Source organism: Passer montanus, unplaced genomic scaffold (genome assembly GCF_014805655.1).
Source record: "Passer montanus isolate IOZ18808 unplaced genomic scaffold, ASM1480565v1 scaffold35, whole genome shotgun sequence".
In the NCBI taxonomy this organism is placed as follows: Eukaryota; Metazoa; Chordata; class Aves; order Passeriformes; family Passeridae; genus Passer; species Passer montanus.
In genome coordinates this window covers 8,174,963-8,202,457 of record NW_024368263.1, presented here as the reverse complement: position 1 = coordinate 8,202,457, position 27,495 = coordinate 8,174,963, and the positions used below count along the sequence as shown (strand labels likewise).

General features: G+C 54.2%; 1 protein-coding gene across 2 annotated transcripts in view; it reads left to right on the top strand.

The window, feature by feature from the left end:
* The window catches only part of SLC39A11 (solute carrier family 39 member 11), a 78,249-nt gene extending 63,259 nt beyond the window's left edge, over positions 1-14,990 (top strand). For both annotated transcript variants that reach the window (XM_039716317.1, XM_039716316.1), the window contains exons 8-10: positions 11,869-11,967; positions 12,978-13,136; positions 13,510-14,990. In XM_039716317.1, the coding sequence (XP_039572251.1) occupies positions 11,869-11,967; positions 12,978-13,136; positions 13,510-13,588 (337 nt within the window). In that variant the 3' untranslated portion in view covers positions 13,589-14,990. The remainder of the gene's footprint in view (positions 1-11,868; positions 11,968-12,977; positions 13,137-13,509) is intronic.
* Positions 14,991-27,495: the final 12,505 nt, after the last annotated feature.

Sequence of the window (27,495 nt, the reverse complement as noted above, 5' to 3'; positions counted from 1 at the left end):
CAGCAGGTGGGATGGATGTTCCCTGGACCCTTGGCTGCTTTTTCTGGCTGCCAGTCGTGGTTTTGCTCTGGCTGAGCTGTTTTCCAGCTGGGATGTGAAGGCTGTGCTCCAGGGATGCTGTTCCAGTGGGAATGTCTCCTGTGGGTGCAGCTCCCAGTGCCCCATCCCACAGCCCTGGCGTTGTTTTAGAATCCCTTGTGGGTAAAATTTGAAACATTTGATCAAAAGTTGTCATTAAGGCTGGAAAATCAAGCCTGGGGAATGCCATACCCTGGATTTTCACTGCATTTTTCGCTTGGATCTTGGGAATGTTGAATTTTTTGCTTGGATCTTGGGAAGCTGACGTGGCATTGGCAGTGCAGGATCCTGGGGCACCTTCCCTGTGCCCCTGGCACGGACAGGGCACAGCTGCTTCTCCCCTCCCATCCAAAACAAAGCTGGGTCAGGGCAGCCAGGCCTGACTGTTCCAGGGAATAACTTGGCTGCTTGCAGGCAAAAAAATCCCTGCGAGTCTGACTCAGACTGAAAGCTGGGATGAAACGGGGATGGGTTTTCTGCTCTCTCCCTGCACAAGCACATGGAGTTTTTCTTTTCCAGGGCAGGCAGCTCCTGTCCCTGTGTTTGGAATGCAGAGGGGTCTGGGGTGAAATTCCCATCCCAGGGCAAACCAGCAGCATTCCCAGATGTGCCTTTTTCCCTGGAAAAGCCCTGCCAGAGGCTGCTCCTCGCAAGGCCAGGAGGGTTGAAATCAGCCAAGCTGGAGTGAAATGCCATAAATTCCTTGGAGCAGATGGGAAGTGAAGGGCTGGGAGTTTGGGAAGCAGACTGAGGGGTTTTGTTAAGCCAGGGGGGTCTGGGCACCAGCTCCCCGTTGGATACAGAGAATTTGGGGAGCTCAGAAGCACTGCAAGCAGATTTTTGGCCGAGCTCTGCCTTGGGATGGAGCCGAGTGTGGATTTTGGGGTTACAGCAGCGGGGTTTGGGGGTTGTCCCACGGGATCCCCGTGACACAAAGTGGGATCTGGGCTGGGACCTGCCCGGAGAAGGGGGATCTGCAGCTGCTGAGCTCCCCCTGAGCCCCGAGCTGCTGGGGCAGGGACGGGGCCCCGCTGCCCCCGGCTTGGCTGCACCCCTGTGCCAGCTGCAGGCTGGCCTGGGCTGAGAAGCTCCGAGGGAATTTGGGATGGGACTCTGGAAGTGCTTTTGATGCTGCTGTTTATTTTTCCTATTTTTTACGTAGATAAGAAGGGCGAGTTCAGCTCACTTCTTTATAGCAGAGTTTAGAAGGTTACAAGGTTTTTGGTTACAAGGATTTTAGTTACAAGACTTTTTAAGGATTTATTGACTAACCAAACACTACTAACAAGGATATTTATGGTTTAGACTTAATTTTAAAATATTTTGTCCGATAGATTTATGCATTTTACTTAAAATGCATTTTTACAGTGTAGGTTTCTTAGCTAATTATGTTACAACATACAAACGTACAGTACTGCATTCTGAACTTCCTGGTTATTTTTGTAATTACTTTTATTTTTTTCTATATCTTAAACCCCAAAACTTCAAACTTTCTTTTATTTAACATAGGTAAAATGTTAAGTATAAGTATAGTATATATATACTTATATATATGTATAAAAATATCTATTTATAAATCTACATTCTCACTTCTAGTACCTCAGTTTAGAGGCCTTTGCTAAGGACTCAGATCAAATCTTGTATTTAATTTTAAGCTTCAATTTACAACCCCAAAGTTCTAAAGATCCTTTGCATTTCCAATCAGACCAGGTTTGCTCCAGGGCTGATCCTGGCTGCAGGGCAGGGGGAAATTCAGTTTTATGATGGAGCAGGGTTAACCTGGGGAGCCCAGCTCTGGGTTCCCATGGTCCATCCTCAATTCCCTCCATGAAAGCCCTGTTGGTGCAGAGGGGAAGGAGCAGAGTGAGCAGGGAAGCGATGGAACAGAAACCTCCCCGGCCCATGCTGGGGATGTTTCCTGCAGCCCAGCACAAAGGGTGCCATTCATGCTCCCCGCGCTGGGAATGCTGGCCTTGTTTGGATCTGCTGTGCCCACGGATTGTTTCCTGTCCAGCTCTGGTGGAGCAGACAGCAGAGGAGCTTCAGGCTGACAGGCAGACTTTGAGCAGGGCTTGGAAAATATTATTCCATGGGACAGCCTGTGCCTCCCACGCTGTCTCTCTCAGGCTGGGAAAAGAAAAAAAAAATTATATTTGTATATTATATATTTATTATATAATTATATTTATATAATATCTAAATATATATTAAATATACTGTAATAAATATATATTAAATAGCTTATAAATTACTATAATATAATATATAATATATAATATATTATATTATATATTGCCCACGGATTGTTTCCTGTCCAGCTCTGGTGGAGCAGACAGCAGAGGAGCTTCAGGCTGACAGGCAGACTTTGAGCAGGGCTTGGAAAATATTATTCCATGGGACAGCCTGTGCCTCCCACGCTGTCTCTCTCAGGCTGGGAAAAGAAAAAAAAAAGGAAAAAAAAAAGAAAAAGCAAAGGTTTGATTAATGTAGGGAGATTGAAACCAGGCAAAAATGTTATCCTGAGTTTTCTGGGGATGAATGGAAATCATTGTGGCAGAGCCCACTGCGGGGTTTTCCCTCACTCACAGGATCTGGCTCTGCTGGGGGTGGATCCAGAGGAGCTCAGGAGAGGAAGGATCCAGAGGTGGGGCTGGATCCACCTCTGTCAGACCCCAGGAACACCTCCAGGAAAAAATCCCCCCAGAGCTGGGATCCCTCCCCACCTTTCCTGGACCCCAGAGAAAGGGAGCAGAGCAAAGCCCAGCCCTGGGCACAAACCAGGGGGAAGATGCTCATTAAACACCTTTTAATTAGCCTGGCCTGGGGGTTCATTAGATTACGGAGCTGGGAGGTGCCTGCAGGGCTTTTGGAGGCTGGGGTGGCCCCGGGGGTGCTGCCAGCTCAGCTCTGGGAGGTTTGGAGAGCCCAGAGGGAGGAGAGAGGCTCTGAGCTGCACCTGGGCCTGAGAGAGGGAGGGAAATCCATCCCTGGGTTATCACACACCCCTGGTTTATCACACATCCCTCATTTTGGCATTAATCCCTGGTTTTATCACACATCCCTGGGTTTTCATATCCCTTTTTTCATCACACAGCCCTGGATTATCACACAGCCCTGATTTTATCAGACATCCCTGGGTTACCACACATCTCTGGTTTTGGGATTAATCCCTAGTTTATCACAGACCCCTGGGTTATCATATCCCTCTTTTTAGCACACATCCCTGGTTTACCACACATCTCTGATGTTGAGATTAAACCCTGGTTTATCACACATCCCTGGTTTTATCACACACCCCTGGTTTATCACACATCCCTCATTTTAGCATTAATCCCTGGTTTTATCACACTCCTGGGTTATCACACATCCCTGGGTTTATTACACATCCCTGGTTTATCAAACATCCCTGGATTATCACCAGGGAACATCCCTGGTTTTATCAGACATCCTTGGGTTATCACACATCCCTGGTTTTGGGATTCAACCCTGATTTTATCACACATCCCTGGGTTATCACACATCCCTGATTTTGGCATTAATCCCTGGGCTATCACACATCTCTGGTTTTATTACACATCCCAGGGTTATCACATATCCCTGATATTGGCATTAATCCCTGTTTTATCAGACATCCCTGGGTTATCACTAGGGAACATCCCTGGTTTTATCAGACATCCTTGGGTTATCAGACATCCCTGGGTTATCATATCCCTCTTTTTATCACACATCCCTATTTTACCCCCATCCCTGTTTTTACCCCCATTCCTATTTTTACCCCCATCCCTATTTTCACCCCATCCCTATTTTTATCTCTACATTCAGCTGGGCTTTAGTTCCCTGTGGGTTCTTTCCAGGAAGGAAAACCAGGTTTGTTAACCTCCCTCATCCTCCTTCCCTTACTTTTATTTTCTGTAAGGAATGGGGCTGTGTGATCCAGGCACTAAATCCCTAAAATCCACCCCTTCAACCATTCCCCCACCCCAACAAGTCCCTTACACTCAGATTTCATGGCACACCAAACGATTTTCAATGTGAAATGTGCTCCCAGTTTGAATATCCAGAAAAAAGAGAGGATTGATGTTTTCTGCATGGAGCCATAAACATTAAATGGGAATTTTTATATGTGCAGCACAGTCCCAGCCCTGCTTTTAGACCACCCAGCTTCTGTGGGTGTCTAATTTAAAAAAAAATAAAATTTTAATAACCTTTATAAGGTTCTGTATGTCCCTGCAGCTCCAGCCCTACCCCAGATCAATGCAGCCACCTCGTTAAATCCCACTTTATTTAGGGCTGGCCCGCTATGAATATGTAAAAACTGAAATTATTTGCAGGCTGATGCTGTTTAAAATAGAATTAACGAGGTCTCACATGAGGATTGTCTTAAGGTATTTAAAAATAGGGGGGTAGGGCTTAACTGGTGCTGCCAGGGAGGGATGGCCTTGGTTCTCTGCTGGAAAAGGGAGGAATTCCTGTCAGGAATGAGTTCTGGTGAGGTGGCAGCTCTCTCCATCCCCACAGACTTTGCTTTCTAGCACAGCTAAACTAGAGCTGTGTTACAAAGTTTGCTTTTTAGGGTTGGTGCAGATCTCTTGTAGCAGTTTGGGGGCATTCCTTGGTCTCCAAGCAGCTGGAAAAGGGAATATTTGGGAATATTTGGGAATATTCTCCCGTTGATCCCTTTCCTTGGGCAGGATTTTAGCCCAGTAACCAGCATGGGGGTGGCCCTGGGGAGGGGCAGGTCTGGTGTTTTATCCATTTCTAAATTTCTGACGTGTTCCAGGCTGGGCTGGAGAGGGCTTGGACAAACCTGGAAGGTGCCACAATTCCCTGCCCATGGAACGGGATGAATTTTGGGGTTCTTCCCAACCATTCTGTGATTTTATGCAAGAATTTGTGAACTTTTAATCTTGGTAAACCACAAATTAGCAAGTATAAATGTGTCTGGGCCCTGGATATTTTTCCTGAGTGCTGTGGGAGCAGGAACCAGGGCAGTTCCACCTCCTGCAAAGGAATTTTCCAGGAAGCTCCAGGGCTTCACCTTCTGCTCAGTCTCACGTTGGAAACATTTATGTGCCATGAAATCTCAGTGCAAGGGACGTGCTGGGGTGGGGGAATGGTTGAAGGGGTGGATTTTAGGGATTTATTGCCTGGATCACACGTTCCTTACAGAGAATAAAAGGGGAGGAGGATGAGGGAGGTTAACAAACCTGATCTGCAGCCCTGCAGAGCTGGAGCCTGGCTGGATCCTGAGCTCCCAGGCCAAGGTCCTGCTCTTGGAGAAGGTGCCGAGGCTCCCTGAGCTTTTCCTGCTGCTCTGAGAGGTCAGAGCACGGCAGGAGGAGCTCCTGAAATGTGGCTTTGTGCTTCCCACCCCAGGCAGAGCTGAACCTTCACCCTGGGCCTGAGGCTGACTCAGAAACCAAACAGTTCCTGAAATAGCCAGGCAGATAAGGAGCAGGGCTGGAAAAGTGCAGAGAATCAGCAGTCCCCAAACAGTGGGATCCATCCCTGGGCTCTGGCCTGGACTCCCTGCCCTGACAGGGACGGAGCTCCACTTTGGGTCTCCTGTTGCCCAGCCAGGCCAGCAGGGAGGTTTGAACTGGGCTGGGCTCTTCCCCCCAGTGACAAGTGACAGGACAGGAGGAAATCACCTCAAATTGCACCAGGGGAGGTTTAGGCTGGATACTGGGAAAATTCCATCCTGGAAAGGGTGCCCAGCCCTGGCACAGCTGCCCAGGGCAGTGGTGGAGTCCCGATCCCTGCAGGGGTTAACAGATGCATGTGGCACCTGGGGACATCAGCGGTGGCCTTGGCAGTGCTGGGGGAACAGCTGGATCTGGTGATCTGCAGGGTCTTTTCATTCCATGATTCTGAGTTCCTGGGATGGCTTTCACCCCAAAATCCAGCCCTGGGGGAGGTGAGGGGTGAAGGCACCCAGGGGATGTTTCATGGAAGGGATGGTGCAGGAGCAGCTGAAGGATGTGGTGATGGCCAGGGCAGCACCTGGGCTCACCTGGTGATGCCTTGGGAGGCGAACCTGAGGCATCACTGGCCAGGGCAGCACCTGAATCCTGCTGGGGTTGGAGGAGGTTTCTGATTTTTGGGATCCAGGGTGGGAATGAGGAGCTGAGGCTGGCTGGAGAGGGCTCTGGGCTGGGCTGGCCCTGGTGGGATTTGTGTGGGGAAAAGTGGAGAATTCCTGAATTCCTGCAGCTGAATTCCTGCTGCACTCAGAGGGGAGAGCAGGTTTTACAGCTTTGAACCGAGCTCCTGTGCCTTGGGGACAAATTGAGGGTGAAATTTCCTAAAATCCTCGAGGTTTGCAGCGTGCAGGGCAGGGAGAGCAGGGGCCAGGCTGCAGGTGGGACACGGAGCTGCCAGCACCAGGGATGGGCTGGGAATGGGGACAGAGGGGTGGGAAAGGGGATGGGATTGGTCCTGAGGAGCAGGGCTGGCATGGAGGGTGGCAGGAGGGCAGGTGCTGTTCCAGGAGATGTGATGGCCACACTCAGAGACCCAGCAGGGGCTTCTCGGGGAAGGAATTCTTCCCTGGGAGGAAAAAATTCTTCCCTGGGAGGCTGGGGATGCCCGGGATGGAATTCCCAGAGCAGCTGTGGCTGCCCCTGGATTCACTTGGGCAGTACAAGAGCCCAGCCAGGGCTGCACCCAAGATGGATGATGGGTCACGAGTTTGACACTTTGATTTTTGGTCCATTTCCACACTGGGGTTCATTGTCCAACTGCAGCTCCAGGTGATGCAGTCCCATCCTCCCAGGTTGCTCTCCTCCTGTTGTTTGAACTTTTTGGGCATTTTGGGCCTTTTTGTTGTTTGCACTTTGTGGGCTGAAGCTGCAGCGGTGTCCTTGGTTCTGGGGCTGCAAAAGGATTGTTCTGTGTGCCTGAGCTGTGAGGAGAGCTGCTGACACTTTATTTGGAGCTCAGAGTTATAAACCAATGTAGCGCGGAGTCTGAGAAATACAACAGCTAAAATTTAAGGCATCGGGGGTGGCCTGGGGGGCATCTGGGTGACATTGGGGATGGTTCTTCCCCTACTGCGAGAGGAGAGGAGAGGAGAGGAGAGGAGAGGAGAGGAGAGTTGGACAGGGTTGGTTGGACAGGGGAAAGGAGCAGCTGTGTGGAACGGGAGGAGAGGGAAGGAACAGGGTGGAACAAGGGGAAGGAGCAGCTGTGTTGGACAGGGGAGGAGAGGGAAGGAGCAGCTCTGTGGAAAAGAGTAGCAGAGGGAAGGAACAGGGTTGAACAGGGGAACAGAGGGAAGGAAGAGGGTGGAACAGGGGGAAGGAGCAGCTCTGTGGAGCAGGGGAGGAGAGGAAGGAGCAGGGTTGGACAGAGGGAAGGAGCAGCTCTGTGGAAAAGAGTAGCAGAGGGAAGGAACAGGGTTGAACAGGGGAACAGAGGGAAGGAAGAGGGTGGAACAGGGGGAAGGAGCAGCTCTGTGGAGCAGGGGAGCAGAGGAAGGAGCAGGGTTGGACAGGGGAAGGAGCAGCTCTGTGGAACAGGGTTGGACAGCGAAGCAGAGGGAAGGAGCAGCTCTGTGGAAAAGAGGAGCAGAGGGAAGGACAAGGTTGAACAGGGGAGCAGCGGGAAGGAGCAGGGTTGGACAGGGGGAAGGAGCAGCTCCGTGGAGCAGCGCTGAACAGGTAGGGCAGGTCTGGGGAAAGGGCCCCGTGAGCTCCTTCCCACCTGCAGCCCTGATCAAACACCTCGGCGGGCGGCCCGGGGGCAGCCGTGATGTAATCGCGGCAACCCCAAACAATCGGGCCTTTCACACCCGATAACAATCCCAACAGTATGGAAGGGCTGCCATGCAAGAATACACATGCACATTCTCCACTGCGGGGAACTGAAAGCCCGAGTGAAAAGGGGCTTGTTAAGAATATGTAGCCTGCTTTCATAATCACCCCGTCAAAGAATAGGCCCTTGAAAACAAGGCTTTAGGCTTATAGAAGGCTTTCTGTGCCTTGACCTTGCAAATATGCAGAGATGCCAACTTTTTTTTTTTTTTGCAAGTGAACTTGGAGTGCCGCAGCGTGGTGCCGGAGCAGTTGGCAGGAGAGGGGGTAGGAGATCCAGCCCGGGATGTTCCCGGGGGACACGGGATGTTCCATGGGGGAGCCCCACCAGGAGGGCGTGGATTTATCTTTTCTTCCCCAAAACTGGGCTCTGCCGCATGGCAGGGTGAGCCAGGGCAGGGCAGAGCTCACCTGTGGGTGACACAGGTGCTGGGGCACTTCTGGGGGACGTGGCTGTCACCAAACAGATTTTGCAGATGGGGAAGTTGAGGCAGAGCTGGGAAAGGCAGCACATCCAGTGTGTGTTGGGTGCTTGATGCTTCCAAGGACACCGAGGCTTGGAGGAGCCACCCAAGGGACATTTCTGTGCTGGTGGCAGAGCCACCAGCGGGACACTGGCGCATCCCCAGGCAGAGCATGTGTGATTTTCCCTGGATGTGCCTCTGTGGGAGCAGCTGAGGTTTGTAGGGTGGGGATGAGCTGCAGGTTGCCCAGCTGGACACAGCTGCCCCATCCCCAGAATGCCAGGATCACCGAGGTCGGAGGAGATCTCCAGGATCACCAAATCCAACCCGTGCCTGACCCCCACCTTGTCACCAGCCCAGAGCACTGAGTGCCACACCCTTGGGCACCTGCAGGGGTGGCAAAAACCCGACCAGATGGGATCTGGCTCCACCACCTCCCTACCCCTTACCCCACCTTCCTCCTCCTCTCTTTGGAGACCCCAAACCCTTCAGATTTTCTTGTTGGCTCGTGCTTGTGTCTTGTATTTGTTGGGTTCCCAGACGAAGGCAGGAATGATGAATCTGACTCCATGTTCTTAGAAGGCTGATTTATTATTTTATGATCTATATTATATTAAAGAATACTAAGCTATACTAAAGAATACAGAAAGGATACAGACAGAATGCTAAAAAGATAATAATGAAAAACAAATCTCTCTCTCCAGAGTCCCACACAGCTTGGCTGTGGTTGGTCACTGAGTCAAATTCACAATTCACATGAAACCAATGAAACAATCTCCAACCACATTCCAAAGCAGCAAAACACAGGAGAAGCAAATCAGATAATTCTTGTTTTCCTTTTTCTCTGAGGCTTCTCAGCTTCCCAGGAGGGAAATCCTGGCAAAGGGATTTTTCCAGAAAATACGAGGTGACAGCCGTGTCCCTGTGGCACCCGAGGCGGGCTCCCCGTGTCTCTGTGCCTGTGTTTTACAGTGTATTCCCTTGCAGCCGGGGAAGCCTTCCAAGAATCCCCACCTATTTCTGTCAAAAGGCGCCTTTGTTCCTTCCCCTGGGACACAATGCGGCTTTGATCGCTCCTGCTGCCCCGGGGCTGCGGGGAGGCGTGAGCTGTGCCGGCCAGAGGGATGGAGTATCCCTGGGGACAGCAGTATCCTTTGGGACAGGACATCCCGTGGGACAGGATATCCCTTGGGATGGAGTATCCCATGGGAAAGGGGTATCCCTTGGGATGGGAGTATCTCTTGGGATGGAAATATCCCTCAGGGATGGATTATCCCTTGGGTCAGGATATCCCCTGGGATGGAGTATCCCTTAGGACAGGAGTATTCCTGGGATGGGATATCCCTTGGGATGGAGTATGCCTTGGGTGGGGGGTATCCCTTGGGATGGGATATCCCTTGGGATGGGTTTATTTGGAGCACTGGAGGTGAATCCCCTTTTTATCTCCTGGCCAGAACAGGGGTGGCCCCCGAGGTGCCCCTGGGGTGGTGACCAGAGCAAGGCAGACAGGAAGGTTTAGGTGTTCCCAGGCTGGCACGGAGCTCTTGGGTTTGGGAAGCCCAGATGGATTGTCCTGGTGTTATTCCTGGTTTGGGGGAGCCCACGTGGATTGTCCCGTGGTTGTTCCTGGTTTTGGGAAGACTGGTTTTGGCAAGTTCTTGGTTTTGGGGAGCCTGGGTGGATTGTCCTGGGATCGTTCCTGGTTTTGGGATTATCCTGGTTTTGGGAAGCCCAGATGGATTGTCCTGGGTTGTTCCTGGTTTTGGGGAGCCCAGATGGATTGTCCTGGGTTGTTCCTGGTTTTGGGAAGCCCACACGGATTGTCCTGGGTTATTCCTGGTTTTGGGAAGCCCAGATGGATTGTCCTGGGTTGTTCCTGGTTTTGGGAAGCCCAGATGGATTGTCCTGGGTTGTTCCTGGTTTTGGGAAGCCCAGATGGATTGTCCTGGGTTGTTCCTGGTTTTGGGAAGCCCACATGGATTGTCCTGGGGGTGTGTGGGAAGGAGGGCAGGAGGAGAGCAGGGTCAGAGCCCTGCAGGGTTTCTCCTGGCTCTCCCCCCAGTTCCATCCCTTCTCCTGTCCCTCGAGGCTCAGCCTGGGGGTCCCTATTCCCGGTGGGATCGGGGTGGGGGGCTCCCCGCCCTTCCCACACAGACCCCTCCATTCACAGCTCCCTCCCTGTTAATTTGTTGTGGCCAGGAGCAGCAATAGCTGCTTTGTGCTGAGCGAGGGAAGGAGGAAAAAAAAAACCCCGAGGCCAGACAGCGGCTCCAGTGTTTTCCAGCAGGGATGGTTTTCCCCCTCCGTCCTCCCTCTCTTTGCCTGGAATAATGTTTGTGATTGTAATGGCCTGTCCTGCTCAGGGAAACCCGGAGCCTCTCCCCCTTCCCCTCCCCTCCTCTGTAAACCCTGGGAGAAGTTTAAACAACCCGGAGAGGTTTTTCTCACCGGGCTTATTTTACTCGTAGGAAACGAGGGGGTGAAAAAAGGGAGCTGGCAGCTGTGGCAGAGCAGGAACTGAGCTTGGGAGAGGCTCTGGGATCCCCCTGGAGACCCCTGAGAGCCCAGCCCTCACTGCTGGAGCCCCCCAGGGTGGTCCCACTCTTGGTGTCCCCCAGTGCCACCAACACAGCCCAGCAAAGCTGGAGAAATGCTCCCAGTGTGGAACAGGGATGTGTGGGGAGCCCAGGCACAAACAGGAGCCCTGTTTGGTGCCTGAAACATTCCCCAAAATCCCAAAGCCCTGCAGAGCTGGAAGGGTGGGAGGTGGATGTGCCAGCCATGCACAGCTCCAGCAGGGACACAACGGGAGCTGCTCAGGGAAGGAATTCTTCCCTGGGAGGCCAAAATCCTTCCCTGAGAGGGTGGGGAGGCCCTGGAATAGAATTCCCAGAGCAGCTGGGGCTGCCCCTGGCTCCCTGGAAGTGTCCAAGGCCAGGCTGGACAGGGCTCGGAGCAACCTGGGATAGCTGGAGGTGGAATGGGATGAATTTTAAAATCCCTTCCCACCCAAACCATTCCAGGATTCTGGGATTCCATGACTGAGGGAGAGCCCCGCTCTCCCCTGCCCTGAGTTTGACCCTGGAAGTCCAAGTGCTCCCTTTCCATGGGATACAAGAGGGGGAAAAGAGAGAAAGCAAAGCCCTGTGGTGTTGGGGCCCCTCTGGCAAAGCCCCCCAGGAGGAGGAACCTCAGCCCTCCCTCGAACCTGGGCTGCTCCAGGTGCCCAGACTGGGAATGCTGGGAATCCTCAGGCTGGAATCCCTCCAGGGGCCTCCCAGGACCAGTCTCTTCTCCTCCATCTGCTCCATGGGCTGGTGCTGGAGCTGATGGAAGCTCTGGAGCTGCTGGAGGATGGAATTTGCTGGGATCCTGTTAAATTTGGGCACCGGGGGTGGGAGAAGCTCCCTTGAATCCTTAATCATGTCCCTTTTTCCCTGCTCCCAGCAGCCTATCCCAGGCTGAGTTTTGCCCTTATCATAAACAAATGGATATATTTGTGCTTTTTTTAGGAACTTAGCCATTGGGATTGGGATCCAGAACTTCCCAGAGGGCCTGGCTGTCAGCCTGCCCCTGCGTGGCGCTGGATTTTCCACGTGGAAAGCCTTCTGGTGAGCTCTGCCTGGGCTCCAGGGAAAGGAGCCCTCACCAGCCCCTCCTGCCTCTGATCCCCCCACATCCATCAGGGAGCTGCCCTTGGCATGGGATTGTTCTGGGTCTGCTGTGTTCCCTGTGGTGCTGCAGCTTTCCAGCTCTGTCCTGCTCCTTCCACACCCTCCAAGCTCAGATCCCAGCCCCTGGATCCCAAGGGATGCATCCCTGCTCCCAGCAATCACCACATCCCAGGGGAGGAATCCCTGATCCCCACATGTCACATCCCAGGGCTGAATCCCTGATCCTGATCCTGTCACATCCCATTTCAATGCCTGTGCTGAGCTCCAGATCCTGCACTGCCATTATTAATTTTTTATCACTTCATTTTTCTTTCTCTTCAAGCTGGATTTCAACCCCCCTTCTATTTTTCCCCCTTTTCCCTGAGGTGCAGAAGCCAAGGGCACAAACCCTGGGAGCAGGAGCTGTGTTCCTGCCCTGCTCTGGGTGGTGGGTGGAGGGCAGGGGAGGCTCCCAAACTGCTCCAAAGTTTTGTTTTCCTTTCCTCCCACCCACCTCCTTAAGTGCTGGGACTTGCAGCAGGATTGCTGCTGCTGGGAAGGGATTTCCCATGGTCCAGAGAGGTGGGGACAATCCTGGAGGGAAAGAACAGGAGTGGGAAGAAGGTGGCTTTGTCCTGCTTGAGGCTGGGGCCAGGCGTCCTCTTTGGGACTGAGTTGTGCTGATTGCAAGTGTTCCCTCTGCCTGGGAGCTGGATCCCCAAATCCCACAGAGCTGCTGGGGGCAGGAATGAGATCCTGTCTGGAAAACTCAGCTGGGTAAGGTCAAACCCTTTCCTGTCACCACAGTCCAGGTGCCATGGCTGGGCGTGGCTGGTGTGCAACTCCTCCGGGCACCAGGAATGGGGGCACAGCGGGCATGGGGCAGTGTGAGCCCTGTGATCCCTTTGGGATGGCTGTGCCAGCCCTGCTGCAGGCCTGCAGGGATGTTCTGGCTGTTTTTGTGGCAGGTACGGGCAGCTGAGCGGGATGGTGGAGCCCCTGGCCGGGGTTCTGGGCGCCTTTGCCGTGCTGCTGGCGGAGCCGCTCCTGCCCTACGCGCTGGGATTCGCTGCTGGAGCCATGGTCTACGTGGTGATGGACGACATCATTCCCGAGGCACAGACCAGGTGAGACCCCTCCTGACCCGTGGGGGGTCCCAGTTACCCCTGGGAACAAGGAGTGTCCATGGGAAGGGGGAGTTTGGGAGCAGAGGGGATATAAACACCCAGCAATGCCTGTGAAGTGGAGATGGGCTCTGCTCCTTGGCTGGATGGAGGGGCTGGAATCCTCCAGGGAGCAAACTGAGAGAAAAGGGGAAAGTTATCCCATGGCTGGAGATGGGGTTTGGGATCCTGGGGGGGTCAGGATGCAGCCAAGGGATTGCTGTGCTCCCTCCCCATGCCAGGGAATGGCCCCCATGGGCAGGGGGGCTCGGGAGCATCGGGGCTGGGATGGGACACGAGCAGCATTCCCTCCTCCAACATTCCCCTCTCCCTGCAGTGGCAACGGGAAGCTGGCATCCTGGACCTCCATCCTGGGATTTGTGGTGATGATGTCCCTGGATGTGGGGCTGGGGTAGGGCAGAGCTGCGTGCCCAGGAGGAGACAGCAGAGCCCCGCGCCGCGGGATCGGGAGCCGGCCGTGCCGCGGCCCCGGACTGGATCTGTACATAGATTTTTGGGATCTGGTTTGGTGTTGATTTCCTCTGATTTTGTATCTCCCTCTCCCCTCCCAGTTCCTGGCGATGGTTTCCAAGCACAAATATGGGTGGGTCCTCCCAGATCCTGGTTTGGTTTTCCTCTTGGAAGGGGCCTTGGATGACGCTGGGCTGGTTTCTCCAAGGAAAAACATTTGGGATTTTGATCCTCTCTGCTCTGTCAGAGGTTGGGAATTCCCTGTCCCGTGTGGAGGCTAGAAATGGAATAAGCTCCTTATGGAGTGTGGAATTGCACCCTTTTTTGGGAGGTTGAAGGTATGAGGACTGTGATAAGCCATGGGATCACAGGTCTTCCACATCCTGCTGCTCCTTGGGAATGCTGCAGGAATTGCTTTGGATGCATGGGATAGTCCAGGCAAATAAAGATGAATTTTCTTGGGATCTCTGCAAGAGGGAAATGTCATTTTTTTCCTAAATGTATCTCCGAGGGGCACTGCTCCAGTGTGCTGTGTCCAATGCTCCGGGGTTTTCTGTGGGAAAAACACCAGGAAAGGAGGTTTGAGTGTTTTCCATGCAATTCCATGTGGAGCTGCCGGGCCTTCCCAAGGGATTCTGGATTTCAGCTGCTGCTGGCAGTGATCAGAACTCCCTGAAGGGCCAAGCCAGGGTTCTCCTGCTCACCCTTCACCTGCAGGAAGGGCAGGAGCTGAGCCACCACCGGAGCATTCCGGGATGAATGAACGAGTTAATTAATCCCTCAGGATGAATCAATTATCCCACCTGGAGAGCCACGACCACGCATGGACATTCCTGCCTCTTCTCCTGATGCTTCCCAAGCATTTCTTGTGGAATGGCTCTTCCTGAGCCCTGAGGGTCGATGCAGGCTGAGGAGTGAATCCATCCCTGTGCCCAGGGAGGAGGGAATTGCCAGGCTTGGGAGGATGCTGCAAATCCCAGCTCGCCCTCGCTCTGATCTCCAGCACAAAGGGCTTCCCCAAACCCTGCTGTGGGGTCACCTGGCTGCCTCCTGCTCTGTCCCTCTGGAAGTGGGGCCGGGATGTCCCAGACCTGCCTTCGGTCCCACCGGAGCCAAAGGGAACAGGTTGGAATAAACTGAGCTCTCCATTTTGTTTTGTCCTTGTTTTTTTGGATGGATTTCCTTTGAGTGTCCCTCTGGATGATCCCAAGCTCCTGTTTGCCGATGGGTTTGACCTTTTAACTGTGATTGCTTTCAATAAATGGGAATTGGAGTTTGCACGGAGTTGTTTTGGTGCCATAAATCTGGATTTGCTCCTCCTCCCTCCACTCTGCTGGGTTTCCTTCCTCCAGCCTCGTCGTTCCTGGCTTTCCAAGGTCCTGCCCTTGGCTGGGAAGGCTTCCTTGGGGATGGGAAAAGAGGGGAAAAGCCAAGGAGAGGCAGTTTCACCCTGGGTGTGCACCCTGGGGCTGGGCCGGGTCCCTCCAGGCATAGAGGAAATTTGGAAAATTTGGAATTTTAGAAAATTTGGGAATTCAGCCTTTAGCAGAATAAGGTGCTTTTGAAAAGGTGACAGCTGTCCCTGCATCCCAGGGCAGGAGAGGGAAGGGATGTGCCACAGCTGGGAATCAGAGCCCTTCCACGGTCCCATTCCCAGGGCTGGAGCATCTCTCACTGCTCTCCCTAATTCCACCCACACTGGAGGCTCTGGAAAGTCTGAGCCCTCTGTTTCCAGCTTAAAAACCTGCAAATCCTCTGGGATGTCCAGGGCTTGGGGCTCTCCAGCCTGTCAGGGATGTTTCCTGGTATAATTCCTGGCATGTGGTGCTAGCTGGTACAAAACAAAACAAAACAAAACAAAAACCATTAGAGAGCTGGAGGCAGCCTTGTAATCAGATTTCTGGGAGATAATGCCACAAAAGCATTTAATCCTGCCTGGATGCAGCCAGGCCAGATGAGGATGGAGCCTAGGGAAGGAGCAGGGAGGGAGGGAGGCAGAAACCCCAGAGGAAAATCCCTCTTTTCTGTTTGTCCCCTGGAGGGGAATGAAATGATCTCCCCATTCCTTGGTGTGAGGGGCAGCTGCCACGGGGCCAGAAATCCCCCCTGTGGACAAGAAATGTCCAGGGAAAAGTGAAATTTGGGAGCAGAAGGGATAGAAACAGCCAGCCAAGGCCTGGGACACGGAGATGGGCTCTGCTCCTTGGCTGGAGGGAAAAGGGGGAAATTGTCCTGGGGTCTTTGTGAGGGTCTCCAGGGCAAGGGAAGAGATGAATCTGACCTCATGTTCTCAGAAGGCTGATATGATATGATATGATATGATATGATATGATATGATATTATACTAAAGAATGCTATATCAAAACTATACTAAACTACAGAGAAAGGATACATCAGAAGGTTTAACAAGAATAAAATAATAAATAATAATAAAAACTCGTGACTCCTCAGAGCCTGGACACGGCTGGACCGTGAGTGGTCATTAAATGAAAACAATTCCACATGCTGGGTAAACAGTCTCCAAATCACATGCCAAAGCAGCAAAATGGAGAAGCTGAAGCTTCCCAGGAGAAGAAATCCTGGTGGAAGGATTTCTCAGAGAATATCCCAGTGACGTTGTGCCACGGCTGGGATGGGGTTTGGGATCCTGGGGTCGGGGTGCAGCCAGAGGATTGCTGTGCTCCCTGGCCTGCCAGGGAATGGCCCTGCAGCCCCAGGCGTGTCCCTGCCTCTGGAGGAGGGGAGCAGCCCTGCAGCACAGCTCTGCTGAGCACAGGGAAGGTCTGTCCCTCTCTTTCCATCCTTTCCATGGGAAGACTCAGCCTTTGGAGGGGTTTGAAATGTTCTGTGAGCTGATTGCAAGAAAAATACCAAATTTTAACTGGGGATTTTCTCCCCAACCTCCTTATTAATTTTTCAATAAAACCTTTAGATTCATGAGTTTGGTCTTAAAATCATAATAAATGTTAGCAGTGGTTGGAGGGAAACTTAAACTGTGACCCCTCTCCAGTTAAAAATTTCAACCCCCAAAATAAATCTTTCCTTTCCTTTCCTTTCCTTTTCCTTTTCCTTTTCCTTCTCCTTCTCCTTCTCCTTCTCCTTCTCCTTCTCCTTCTCCTTCTCCTTCTCCTTCTCCTTCTCCTTCTCCTTCTCCTTCTCCTTCTCCTTCTCCTTCTCCTTCTCCTTCTCCTTCTCCTTCTCCTTCTCCTTCTCCTTCTCCTTCTCCTTCTCCTTCTCCTTCTCCTTCTCCTTCTCCTTCTCCTTCTCCTTCTCCTTCTCCTTCTCCTTCTCCTTCTCCTTCTCCTTCTCCTTCTCCTTCTCCTTCTCCTTCTCCTTCTCCTTCTCCTTCTCCTTCTCCTTCTCCTTCTCCTTCTCCTTCTCCTTCTCCTTCTCCTTCTCCTTCTCCTTCTCCTTCTCCTTCTCCTTCTCCTTCTCCTTCTCCTTTTTTCTATTTATTTTTTCCTTTTTCCTTCTCTTTTCTCACCCCATCCCCCAGCCTGTATCTGTAGCCTCTTCCTTTTCCTTTTCCTTTTCCTTTTCCTTTTCCTTTTCCTTTTCCTTTTCCTTTTCCTTTTTTCTATTTATTTTTTTCCTTTTTCCTTCTCTTTTCTCACCCCATCCCCCAGCCTGTATCTGTAGCCTCTTTATTGCTGCTTTTGTGGATGTTTTGGGGTTTTCCAAGCCCTGCTAATGAATGGGGTGACCAGAGAATGGGAAAATAAAGGGAAATCCCCCAGTTCCTCCCAGCCCCGGGGGTGTCTGTGCTTGGCACTGGAGGTGCTCTGCTGCTGCCTGTGCACGAGCCAAGCACCGTGGCTGTGGAAAAGCCCAGGAATGCAGGGCTGGGTGGATTTTCCTGCTTTTATTCTGGGTTTTTTGTGTTTCAGAGGCCAAACCATGGCCTGGGACCGGCACCAGCAGTGGCTGCTGAGGAGATGGTGGAGGAATCCCCAGGGAAACTCCTCTGGAGGCAGGAGGGATGAGCTGGGCTTGGCCTGAAATCAATCCCAAGTGGAGGATGGAGGCTGCTGGTAGCTGGGGGCAGGGCCTGTGTTCATCCAGGGATTCACGGGGTGTACAATGGCCAGCCCTTCCCTTCCCTTCCCTTCCCTTCCCTTCCCTTCCCTTCCCTTCCCTTCCCTTCCCTTCCCTTCCCTTCCCTTCCCTTCCCTTCCCTTCCCTTCCCTTCCCTTCCCTTCCCTTCCCTTCCCTTCCCTTCCCTTCCCTTCCCTTCCCTTCCCTTCCCTTCCCTTCCCTTCCCTTCCCTTCCCGAGGTGAGGGAGAGCAGGTTTCCATGGGAATTGAAGGCGTTCCTGCCTGGCACTGTGGGGAGGTTCCCAGAGGAGCTGTGGCTGCCCCTGGATCCCTGGCAGTGCCCAAGCCTGGGGCAGTGGGGCTGTCCCTGCCCAGGCTGTGCAGGCAGAGGAAGGGAATTTCCTCCTGAGGGGCAGGAACTGGGACAGGGACAGGGCCCAGGCAGTGCTGGAGCTGTGGCAGGGCATTGGGATGGATTTCAGGGAAAGGTTCTTCCCCCCGGGGGTGCTGGGCACTGCCCAGGGTACCCGGGGGATGGGCACATTGCCAAGGCTGCCAGGGCTGCAGGAGGGTTTGGACAGCACTCCCAGCTGGGACTGGTGGGGTGTCTGGGCAGGGGTTGGAGCGGGTGATCCCTGTGGGATTGGATGATTTCTGTGATGATCCCTGTAGGGCTGGATGTCCCCTGTGGGGCTGGATGTCCCCTCTGACTGTCCTGTGGGGCTGGATCTTCCCTGTGATGATCCCTGTGGGACTGGATGTCCCCTGTGCCGGTCCCTGTAGGGCTGGATGTCCTCCGGGTCCCTCCCAGCTGCTCCCGGTGATCCCCGGCAGCCCGGCGGTGACTCAGGGCACAGGAACGGCTCTGGGGATGCCAACAACGAGCGGGCTCTCCCTCTCTCTCCCTCTCCCTCTCTCCCCCCCTCTCTCTGTCCCTCTCCCTCCCTCTCTCCCTCTCCCTCCCTCTTCCCCCCTGCCCCTCTACACTCCCCTCTTACTGTCTCTCCCTCTCCCTCCCTCTCCCTCCCTGTCCCGGCCCGTGCCGTGCCGGGGCTGGGGAGGCGCAGGCGGCTGCGGTTTGCAGGGCAGGGCGGGGACACCAACCCCGAGCGAGGCTTTGCACGCAAAGGAACAATAATCCCATTATGAGCCGCTCGCGGTGCGAGATGCGCGCCCGGGGTGGATCGCGGCACCTGAGTCACTGCCTGGGAAGGGATGGATTTCACCTCCGCCCCTCCCTCGGCACGGCAGCAATCCCGGCCTGCAGACACGATCAATGATTCTATTCTTCGTGCGCGGCTTTGTTGGGCTTGGCAGCCGCGCCGCAGTTTAAGCCGGGGCTGGTGCTCGCCCCCGGTGCTGCCCTGCCCCTCCCGGGCCCCAGTCCCCCCCGAGGGGCTCGTTCCTCCCTCCCCAACCAGCCTGGGCCTGGGGAGCGCAGGGAACGCGGGGGATTTCGGCTCAGGGTGTGCTTGTGCCAGGGCAGATGTTGTGTGGGGGGTTATTGAGTTTGGAGGGGAGATTTTGGAGAAGGCCGGAATGGTTTGGGTTGGCAGGGACCTTAAATCCCATCCGGTGCCACCATCCCATGGGCAGGGACACCTTCCACTGTCCCAGGCTGCTCCAGCGTGGCCTTGGACACTTCCAGGGATCCAGGGGCAGCCCCAGCTGCTCTGGGAATTCCATCCCAGCCAGGAATTCCTAATTCCCACTATCCCACCCAACCCTGCCCTCTGGCAGTGGGAGCCATTCCCTGTGTCCTGTCCCTCCATCCCTTGTCCCCAGTCCCTCTCCTGCTCTCCTGGAGCCCCTTTAGGCCTTGGAAGGGGCTTGAGGTCTCCCCAGACTCTTCTCTTTTCCAGGCTGAACAATCCCAACTTTTAATTTAATTCCAGTTATTTTTCAGGTATTTATTGGCTCTCTCTCAGCAGGTTTGTTTAGTCTTGCATGGTCAACCAGCCCTTGAACAGCTCTGTGCTGGATTCCTGGGATTGCAGCTCGTGGATGAGCTCCTGCTTCCCTTTTTCCTCGTTGTTTTACCTAAAGTCCTTCAATTTCACTGTGCCACCTCAGGGGGATGTTCTCCATGTGCTTCCTTAGGAGCTGTGTGAGGTGGGAGAGGTCAAATCCCATCAGTCCCAGAAAGATTCCAACTCCACTTCTTCAACCCACAGGGTTGTTCCTAATGGGAAAAGAGGGAGAATCCCCCCATGTGGGACCTGCAGCTGGCCCAGCTCCCATTTCAGTGCCTCATTTCTTGTTGTGAGGCTTTTACAGTCTGCAGGGTTCGTGTGAGAACAGGGGAAAACATTCCTGGTACCGCCTTGGTTGAGATTTCTGGGAAGTGTTTTTTGTGCCTCATAATCCTACCAGGGGGATCTCCAGAGCAGGAAACGGAGCCTGAAGGTTTATTTTAATATAATCTTACAAAATGCTGATGATAACTGAAAAGCTTTTGTGTCCAGGGCTGGTTCCTGGGGGAGGAATTGTTTCAACCTCGGGCTGGTGCCTCTCGTGTTCCTGCAGGAACAAGGAAAACGTTCCTGACCGGAGCTCCCAGCTCGTCTCACACGATCCCTCTGCTGTGCCTGCAGCAGAAACAAACCCGGCTGGAAACGGGGTGGGGGGAAGAGAACCCTGGATCTGCTCTCCTTTGGCTGCAGAATCATTTTCCTGCCATAAAATCACCAGCAGGAGCCAAGGGAAGATGAGGTCATAGGGAAAAACACGGCTTGGGAAACAATGGAGGGAGGTGCTGGTAACGGCTGGGTGGGGATGTCCCACAGCCCGCGGCGTCCCGGGGACCCCCAGCTCCTCCAGGGACCCCAACCTCCATCAGGAATTCCAGTCTCCATCAGGAGCCCCAACCTCCATCAGGAACCCCTTCTCTTCCAGGATCCCAACTTCACTGGGACGCCCCAGTTCCTCCAGGACCTTCACCTTCACCGGGATCCCAACTGCACTGGAACTTCCATCTCCTCCAGGATCCCATCTCCTCTAGGATCCCACCTCCGTCAGGACCCCCAGCTTCCCCAGGATCCCAATCCCTCTGGAACCCCCCATGTCCTCCATGACCCCAATCCCACTGGAACCCCCCATCTCCTCCAGGACCCCAATCCCATTTGAGCTCCCCATCTCCTCCAGGACCCCAATCCCATTGGAGCCCCCCATCCTGCCATTCCAGCGCTGCTCCCCCCACTCTGTGCAGGACACACCATCAGCATCAGCATTCCCCCAGTTCCTCCAGGACCTTCACCTTCACCGGGATCCCAACTGCACTGGAACTTCCATCTCCTCCAGGATCCCATCTCCTCTAGGATCCCACCTCCGTTTGGACCCCCAGCTTCCCCAGGATCCCAATCCCTCTGGAACCCCCCATGTCCTCCATGACCCCAATCCCACTGGAACCCCCCATCTCCTCCAGGACCCCAATCCCATTGGAACCCCCCATCTCTTCCAGGACCCCAATCCCACTGGAGCCCCCATCTCCTCCAGGACCCCGATCCCATTGGAGACCCCCATCCTGCCATTCCAGCGCTGCTCCCCCCACTCTGTGCAGGACACACCATCAGCATCAGCATTCCCAAATTTTTTGCTCCCCTTTCTTTCCCAAGGTTTAGACTGGAGCATCCCAGCTCCTCCCACCCTGCTGTGCCAGGCCAGGCTGGCAGCAGGGGCAGGAGTGAGGTTGGATTTCAAGCACAAATCACGTCTCACAACATACTTGGCTTTTTCCTTTCCTTTCCCACGTCTAATTTATCCCACCTCATCTCTGCTGGTGGATGGACACAAATCCAGGAGGATCTGCTGGTCCTTTCCCTGAAATCCAGCATTGCTGGCGTAACCCTGGAGGTCAGACAGCCCCAGGAATTTGGGGGAGATCTCTTAAATCGTGTCTTGGTGAGGATTTCACCAAATCCCTCCAGTTTTGGGTGGAGAGAAAATCCTTTGGAGAGCCGGGAGATGAATGCTGACACCAGGGAGCCCCCCGGGGCCTCCGAGTCATTAAACAAATTAAGTGTTAGCAGGAGGCCCCTGTGATTGCGTGTGAAACCCCCGGGGGCTCGGTAATTGCTCTGCAGCTCTGGTGGGTGGAAGAGACAAAGAGATTTGGGGGGATTTTTGCGGGATTTTGGGGATTTTTCCTGCCCTGGCGCAGCCAGCAGCAGCTCCAGCCCTTTTTGGATTCATGGAGCGCTCGGAGATTGGGCTGTGCTGGAGCAGAGCCTGGGATGAGCTGGGATGAGGTCCCTGTCCCCGGGGGAGGTGTGGGGAGAGCTCCCAGTCCTGCCCAGTGCGCTCCAGTTCCCTCATGGACCCAGCTCCCAGTCCACGGCCACCGCTCCCAGCTCTGCCAGGCTCCAGAGGAACATTCCCATTTCCTTGGAGATGGTTTTCCCTCTGAGAAGGTGACCAGAGCCACCTCCCCCCAAAAAACCCGCGTGGCTATCCGAGCTCCCGTGGCTCCAGAGAGGTGTGAAATTCCCAAATTCCGGTTTCCAGGGTTGTCTGTGCTCGGCAGGATGAGAGCCCCTGAGGAGAAGCATCGGGAGCCTCCACGGGAATCCTCAGCTCTGGTTTTCCCAAGCTCCCTGTGCTTCCCAAGCTCTGCCTGGGGTATTCCTTAGGGATACCACCGCTTTGGATTATCAGCTGATCAGCGCTTCTCAGATCAGGATATCTGATAATCCCAGCGGGACACATCCCTGCTGCTGGAATGCCACCAGCCACGAGGGGATGATGGCCCTTCCAGAGTCAAAGGGAATCCAAATGATTTGATTGGATTATTTAACACAGCCAGGACCAGCTCCACCGTGCTGCTTGCAGGGATTCCCACGGGGAAAGGACGCAGGGAGCCCCGCGGGGGAGGTGGGAACTGTCCCGGGCAGGCTGAGATTCCATCCCCGGTGGGGGTGGCTTCCCTCTGCTCTTTTTCCCTTTCCCTCCCCCTCTCCCTGAAGCTGTCCCAAACAAGTGCTGCCTTCTGGCTCGGCCTTTCCCAGCTGCACAAAGGCTGCCTTGTGCCTCTGAGCTCCAGATGTTCCTCATCCCACAAAAACTCCAGCTCCAGGTACCTGTTCCCCTGGAGCATCGGCTGGCCTGGCAGGGAGCTCAGTATTCTGGTCCCAGGAATATTCAGCTTTTTATTCTGGCTCTAATTGTGGTTCTCCCTTGGGATCTCACAGAGGTGTCAGGAATTCCCTCTCCTGTGGGCTCAGGGCTGGGCAGGAGGTGCCTCCTGCCTTGGGGACACAGGCTGGGGACATCAACCCTGTCCATGCAGCAGGTGAGCCCAGGAGCTGCACAAATCCTGAGGATCAGGCTCTTGTCCCAGGTAACAAATGATGGGAGAATGGGAAACATGCTCAGGTTGCACCAGTGGAGGTTGAGCTTGGATATTGGGAAGGACTCCATGGGAAGGGTTGTCCAGCCCTGCACAGGTGGTGGAGACCCCATCCCTGGAGGGACTGAAAACCGTGTGGATGTGGCACTTGGGGACAGGGGCAGTGGTGGCACTGGCATTGCTGAGGGACGTTGGACTGGGTGATCTTAGGGGGCTTTTCCAACCTATTCTCTAATTCCAGGGACACCTTTCTCCCCAAAATCTGGGGGAGGTGAGGGATGAAGGCACCCAGGGGATGTATTTTCCATGGAAGGGATGGTGCAGGAGCAGGTGAAGGGCAGCACCTGGGGTCACCTGGCCAGGGCAGCACCCGAATCCCACTGGGGCTGGAGAGGCTCCTGATCTTTGGAATGGATGCAGGGTGGGAATCCAGGGAGCAGCTCCACCCTCTCCTGCAGGGACCGGTCACCGCGGGGCTCTCCTGGCCAGGAGCAGAGGGTGACACCTGGAAAAAGGTGTCACCCCCCCCAGCCCCCGCAGCGCCTCATTCTCCTGGGAAACGCGCCGGGGGCAGCAGCAGGGAATGGCTCCGGAGCAGGGAATGGGGAGCGGATCCCGCCCCGCAGCCCGGGCACAGAAACCCCTCTCTGTGGAGCACAAGCGGCTCTCTGTCCCCTCTGTCTTCCCTTCCTTTAATAATCGTCCCCTTTTGTCCCCACACATTTCCCTCCGTGCCATTGTCCCCCTGCTCCCTCAGCCCAGGAGCTGCTCCCGGGGCCACCTGTTTTTTCCACGTCCTTTTCCAGGACACCTGATGTATTTATTTTCATTGCCGGTTTGTTTTCTTTCTTTTTTCTGCTTTTTTTTTTAGGGTCTATTAAGTTGATTCCTCCTTCCCGTGCCCTGGGAGCCGCGGTTAATGAGTAACCACAGCGAGCTCCGAGGCAGCTGCCTCACACAAACCGACCGAGACTTTTTTGGAGCTGCATAAGGGAACGTTTGTTCTGCAGCCCTCAATGGATCCTTGTGCAGGAGGCAAGGAGTGTGGGGAGAGAAAGGGAGACACTAAATCACTGCCCTCCTGCTCGGAGCAGAGCTCAGAGCTCAGCCCGTGGGGCTGCTGCTGCCTTTTCCTCAGAGGTGGGGGCTGAGTTCCCTCGGTGGGTTCAGAGAATGGATTTATCTCCCCAGCTGAGCACATTTTTAGGGATTTTTTTAGCTTTAAGGCTCCTTTTAAGTGGCTTAAGGATCAAACACTGAGCCCATCCAGACGCTGGTGGGGCAGGAATTGGGATTTTCTGTGTCCCTGTCCCATTGAGGAGCAGGTTTGGCTCTTGGGGTTCAGCATTTTACCTGTCCCCTTCCTCTGCTTTGGGTCATGGTGATTTGGGGTTTTTTTTCTGACATTTCCCGTGGGGTTTGAGGCTGTGTCGCTTCCCTGGCTGATGGGGCAGGGTCTGGAAGCTCCGTGCTGTGTCCCAGTGTCCCGTGTGACCTTGGCCATGGCATTTAAACCTCTGTGCCTGTGTCACTGAGCAAACAGGTGACGCTGTGCCTCTGCTCACCCTGCCCTTGTCCTCCTCCTCCTCTCCCAGGCTGCTGCGAAGCTCCTGGAGCCTGGCTGGGATCTCAGGAGCAGGCAGAGAATTCCAGATACCAAACTGCTCCTGCATGGAACGGCTCTCCCTCTCTCTGTGGCTCCAGGAAAAGCTTGGGAAAGAATTCCAGGAGCATCAAGTCCAGCCTCCATCAAACACCACCCTGTCAGCCAGAGCTGGTGGAGAAGAGCCACCTGTGCTCCTTTCTGAGGGACAGGGACTCCCCCAGTGCCCTGGGCAGTTCTTGCCATGCCTGGCCGCTCCTGCAGGGCAGGAATTTTGGAACATCCCCCCGGAGCCTCCCTGGCACAGCTCGAGGCTGTTTCCTGTCCCTGTTCCCAGGAGCTGATCCCACCTCACCCGCTCTGCTCAGGGTCTGAGGGGCTCAGACCCCAGGGCTGGCACTGGCAGCAGATCCCCGTGTTCCTGGGGCAATCCCAAACTGGGACTGCTCCGTGTCCCTTTGTCCCCAGAGCACAGCGGGGTGTGGAGGGGACAGGAGTGTCCCCAAGGGCTCCCCATCCCTGCTGCAGCTCCCTCTGAGGATTCCTGGTGCTCCTTCCCAGGCCTGTGGGCCAGGCTGGGATCCAGCACCAGGCGAGAGCTAAAAACACAGAACCACATTTTCCTCCTCTTTTACAAACCTCAGCTTTGGGGCTTGGGTTTAATTTCATTTTTCTTTTTTCTTTTTTAATTTGGGGATTGGCTGCAGTTTTGGGGAAAGATTGGGGCTGTTTGTGTTTTACCTGCCACAGCTCCCTGGAGCAGCAGCTCTTTATTGGCTCCCACAGCACTTGGCTCTCTCAGCACTGGAAAGAAAAAGCTTTTTGTTCCCATATTTCCATATATTTATATGGATTTAACTGGGCTGGGGAGGGTATTTGAAGGTCAGAGAACTTGAAGAGGTTACTGTGCTGGCCAGGCCTGGGAACAGGGAACAGCCATCCTGTGGGAACTCATTCCCAGCTCACCCTTCCCTGTCTCTTTATTTTCCCAGTGCTGCCCATCACTAAACACTTTATTTTCTTGTTTCTCTGGGAAAAACCACCAGCAAATTCCACGGTGTGGATTTATGGATGTGCCATTCCCAAGCTGGGGTGGGAAAATCAACACGAGCTGGGGCTGTGACCCCAAACTGCTCCACAGAGCGTTGGGACCAACACGACCTTGACAGAATTAAGGGTTTTCCTGGCTCCCCCTTCCCAGGGCAGGGCTCCCGTTGCTTCCCAGAGCTTTCCCTGTTTTCCTGGAGGAGTCAACAACCCAATCCTTCCTCCTCGGCAATTCCTGGCCATTGGGAGTTCTGTATCTTGGGAAGATTCTGCTGGAGAAGAACCAGCCCATCCTCCTGGTGGTCTCCTTGGGAGCCCCAAAACCAGCCCTGGAGTGAGGAACAAGACTTCCCTTCCTAGGAAAACCCTCTTCCCTTCCCAGCAATTTTTCTGCCCAGCTGAGCACATTTTTAGGGATTTCTTGGGTCATGGTGATTTGGGGCCCTTCCCAGGAAAACCCTTTTTCCAGGAAAACCCTCTTCTCTTCCCATCAAAACCCTCTTCCCTGGAAAACTCTCTTCTCTTCCCATCAAAACTCTCTTCCCTTCCCAGGAAAACCCTTTTTCCAGGAAAACCCTCCTCCTTTTCCATCAAACCCCTCTTCCCTTCCCAAGAGCCCTTTCCCCTTTCTCTGGCCCTTGCACTGAGGATTTCCTCCCTTCAAAGCTCCCCCAAAGCTCAGCCCCAGCAGATCCAGTGGCCACATTCCCATGTTGGATTTGATATTTGCAGGGTGGACTCGATGATCTTGGAGGTTTTTTCCAGCCTGGATAATCCTGGGATTCTGTGCTCTGATCTGCAGATCCCTGGGGATAAAGGATGATTCCAGCTGCTCCCAGTGGATTTTTCACAGCTTGGGAACATCTGGCTGCCATCCTCCCACCCCCAGGCTCTTCCTTCCCTGCTCCATGGGCAATCCCGCTCCTCCCCTGCCCACCCCGCCCGCCCCAGCATTCCAGGGCTTTTCCCTGTGGCTCAGGAATGCGGGGCAGGAATGCTGTGCTCTCCAAGGAGCCGGGAAGGGGCACGGCTGGCACTTCCCACAATGCCAGCGTGTTTGCAGGGCCGGGATTGCTGCCCCACCTGGAGCTGGATCCTGTTCCGGCATCTCCCGACACCTTCCACCATCGTGGAGGCACAGCCAGGGCAGGGAGCATCCCAGAAATCAGCGTCAGGCTCCTCTGGGAATGAGTCCTGCAGCTTTCCATGGGAATTCCTGCTGCTTTGGGTGTCTCTCGTGGTCCCTTACACCCTCAGAGGGTGACACAAAAGCTGTGGCAGAGCCTTTTTGGCTCCAGGGTTTTTTTTCGGAGATGATGTCTGACAGCTCTGTGTCCTGTGGGCTTGTTGCTCTGAAGGAAATGCCACTGAAAAGGGAGTAAAACTTTGGGATTCAATTCCAAAAAGGGAAATTTGCCTTTGGAAATCCCAGACATCCAATCCCACGGCTCTGTGAGCCCTCTGGACACCCAGCTCAGGTGGTGCTGGATCAGTGACACTTGCCACTGTCCCAGGCTGCTCCAAGCCTCATCCAACCCAGCCCTGGACAATTCCAGGGATCCAGGGGCAGGATAAGCTCCATCCCTTGGAGCTTTTTCCCAGCTCTTTCCTCTCTGTGAGCCCCATTCCATCTCTTGCCAAACAGGTTTGAATTTCCAGACCGTGGCTATGAAAACGCAGCTCAACCCCCTCCTGCACAGCACTAAAATATGGCTTTTCCCCCTTTTTTAATATCCCCTAAACGATGACCTTTTCCCTCCTTCAGCAGGCAGCCAACACAAGCACAACAATGTGATTTGTGCAGCGTTTCAGCTGCGGTTTCT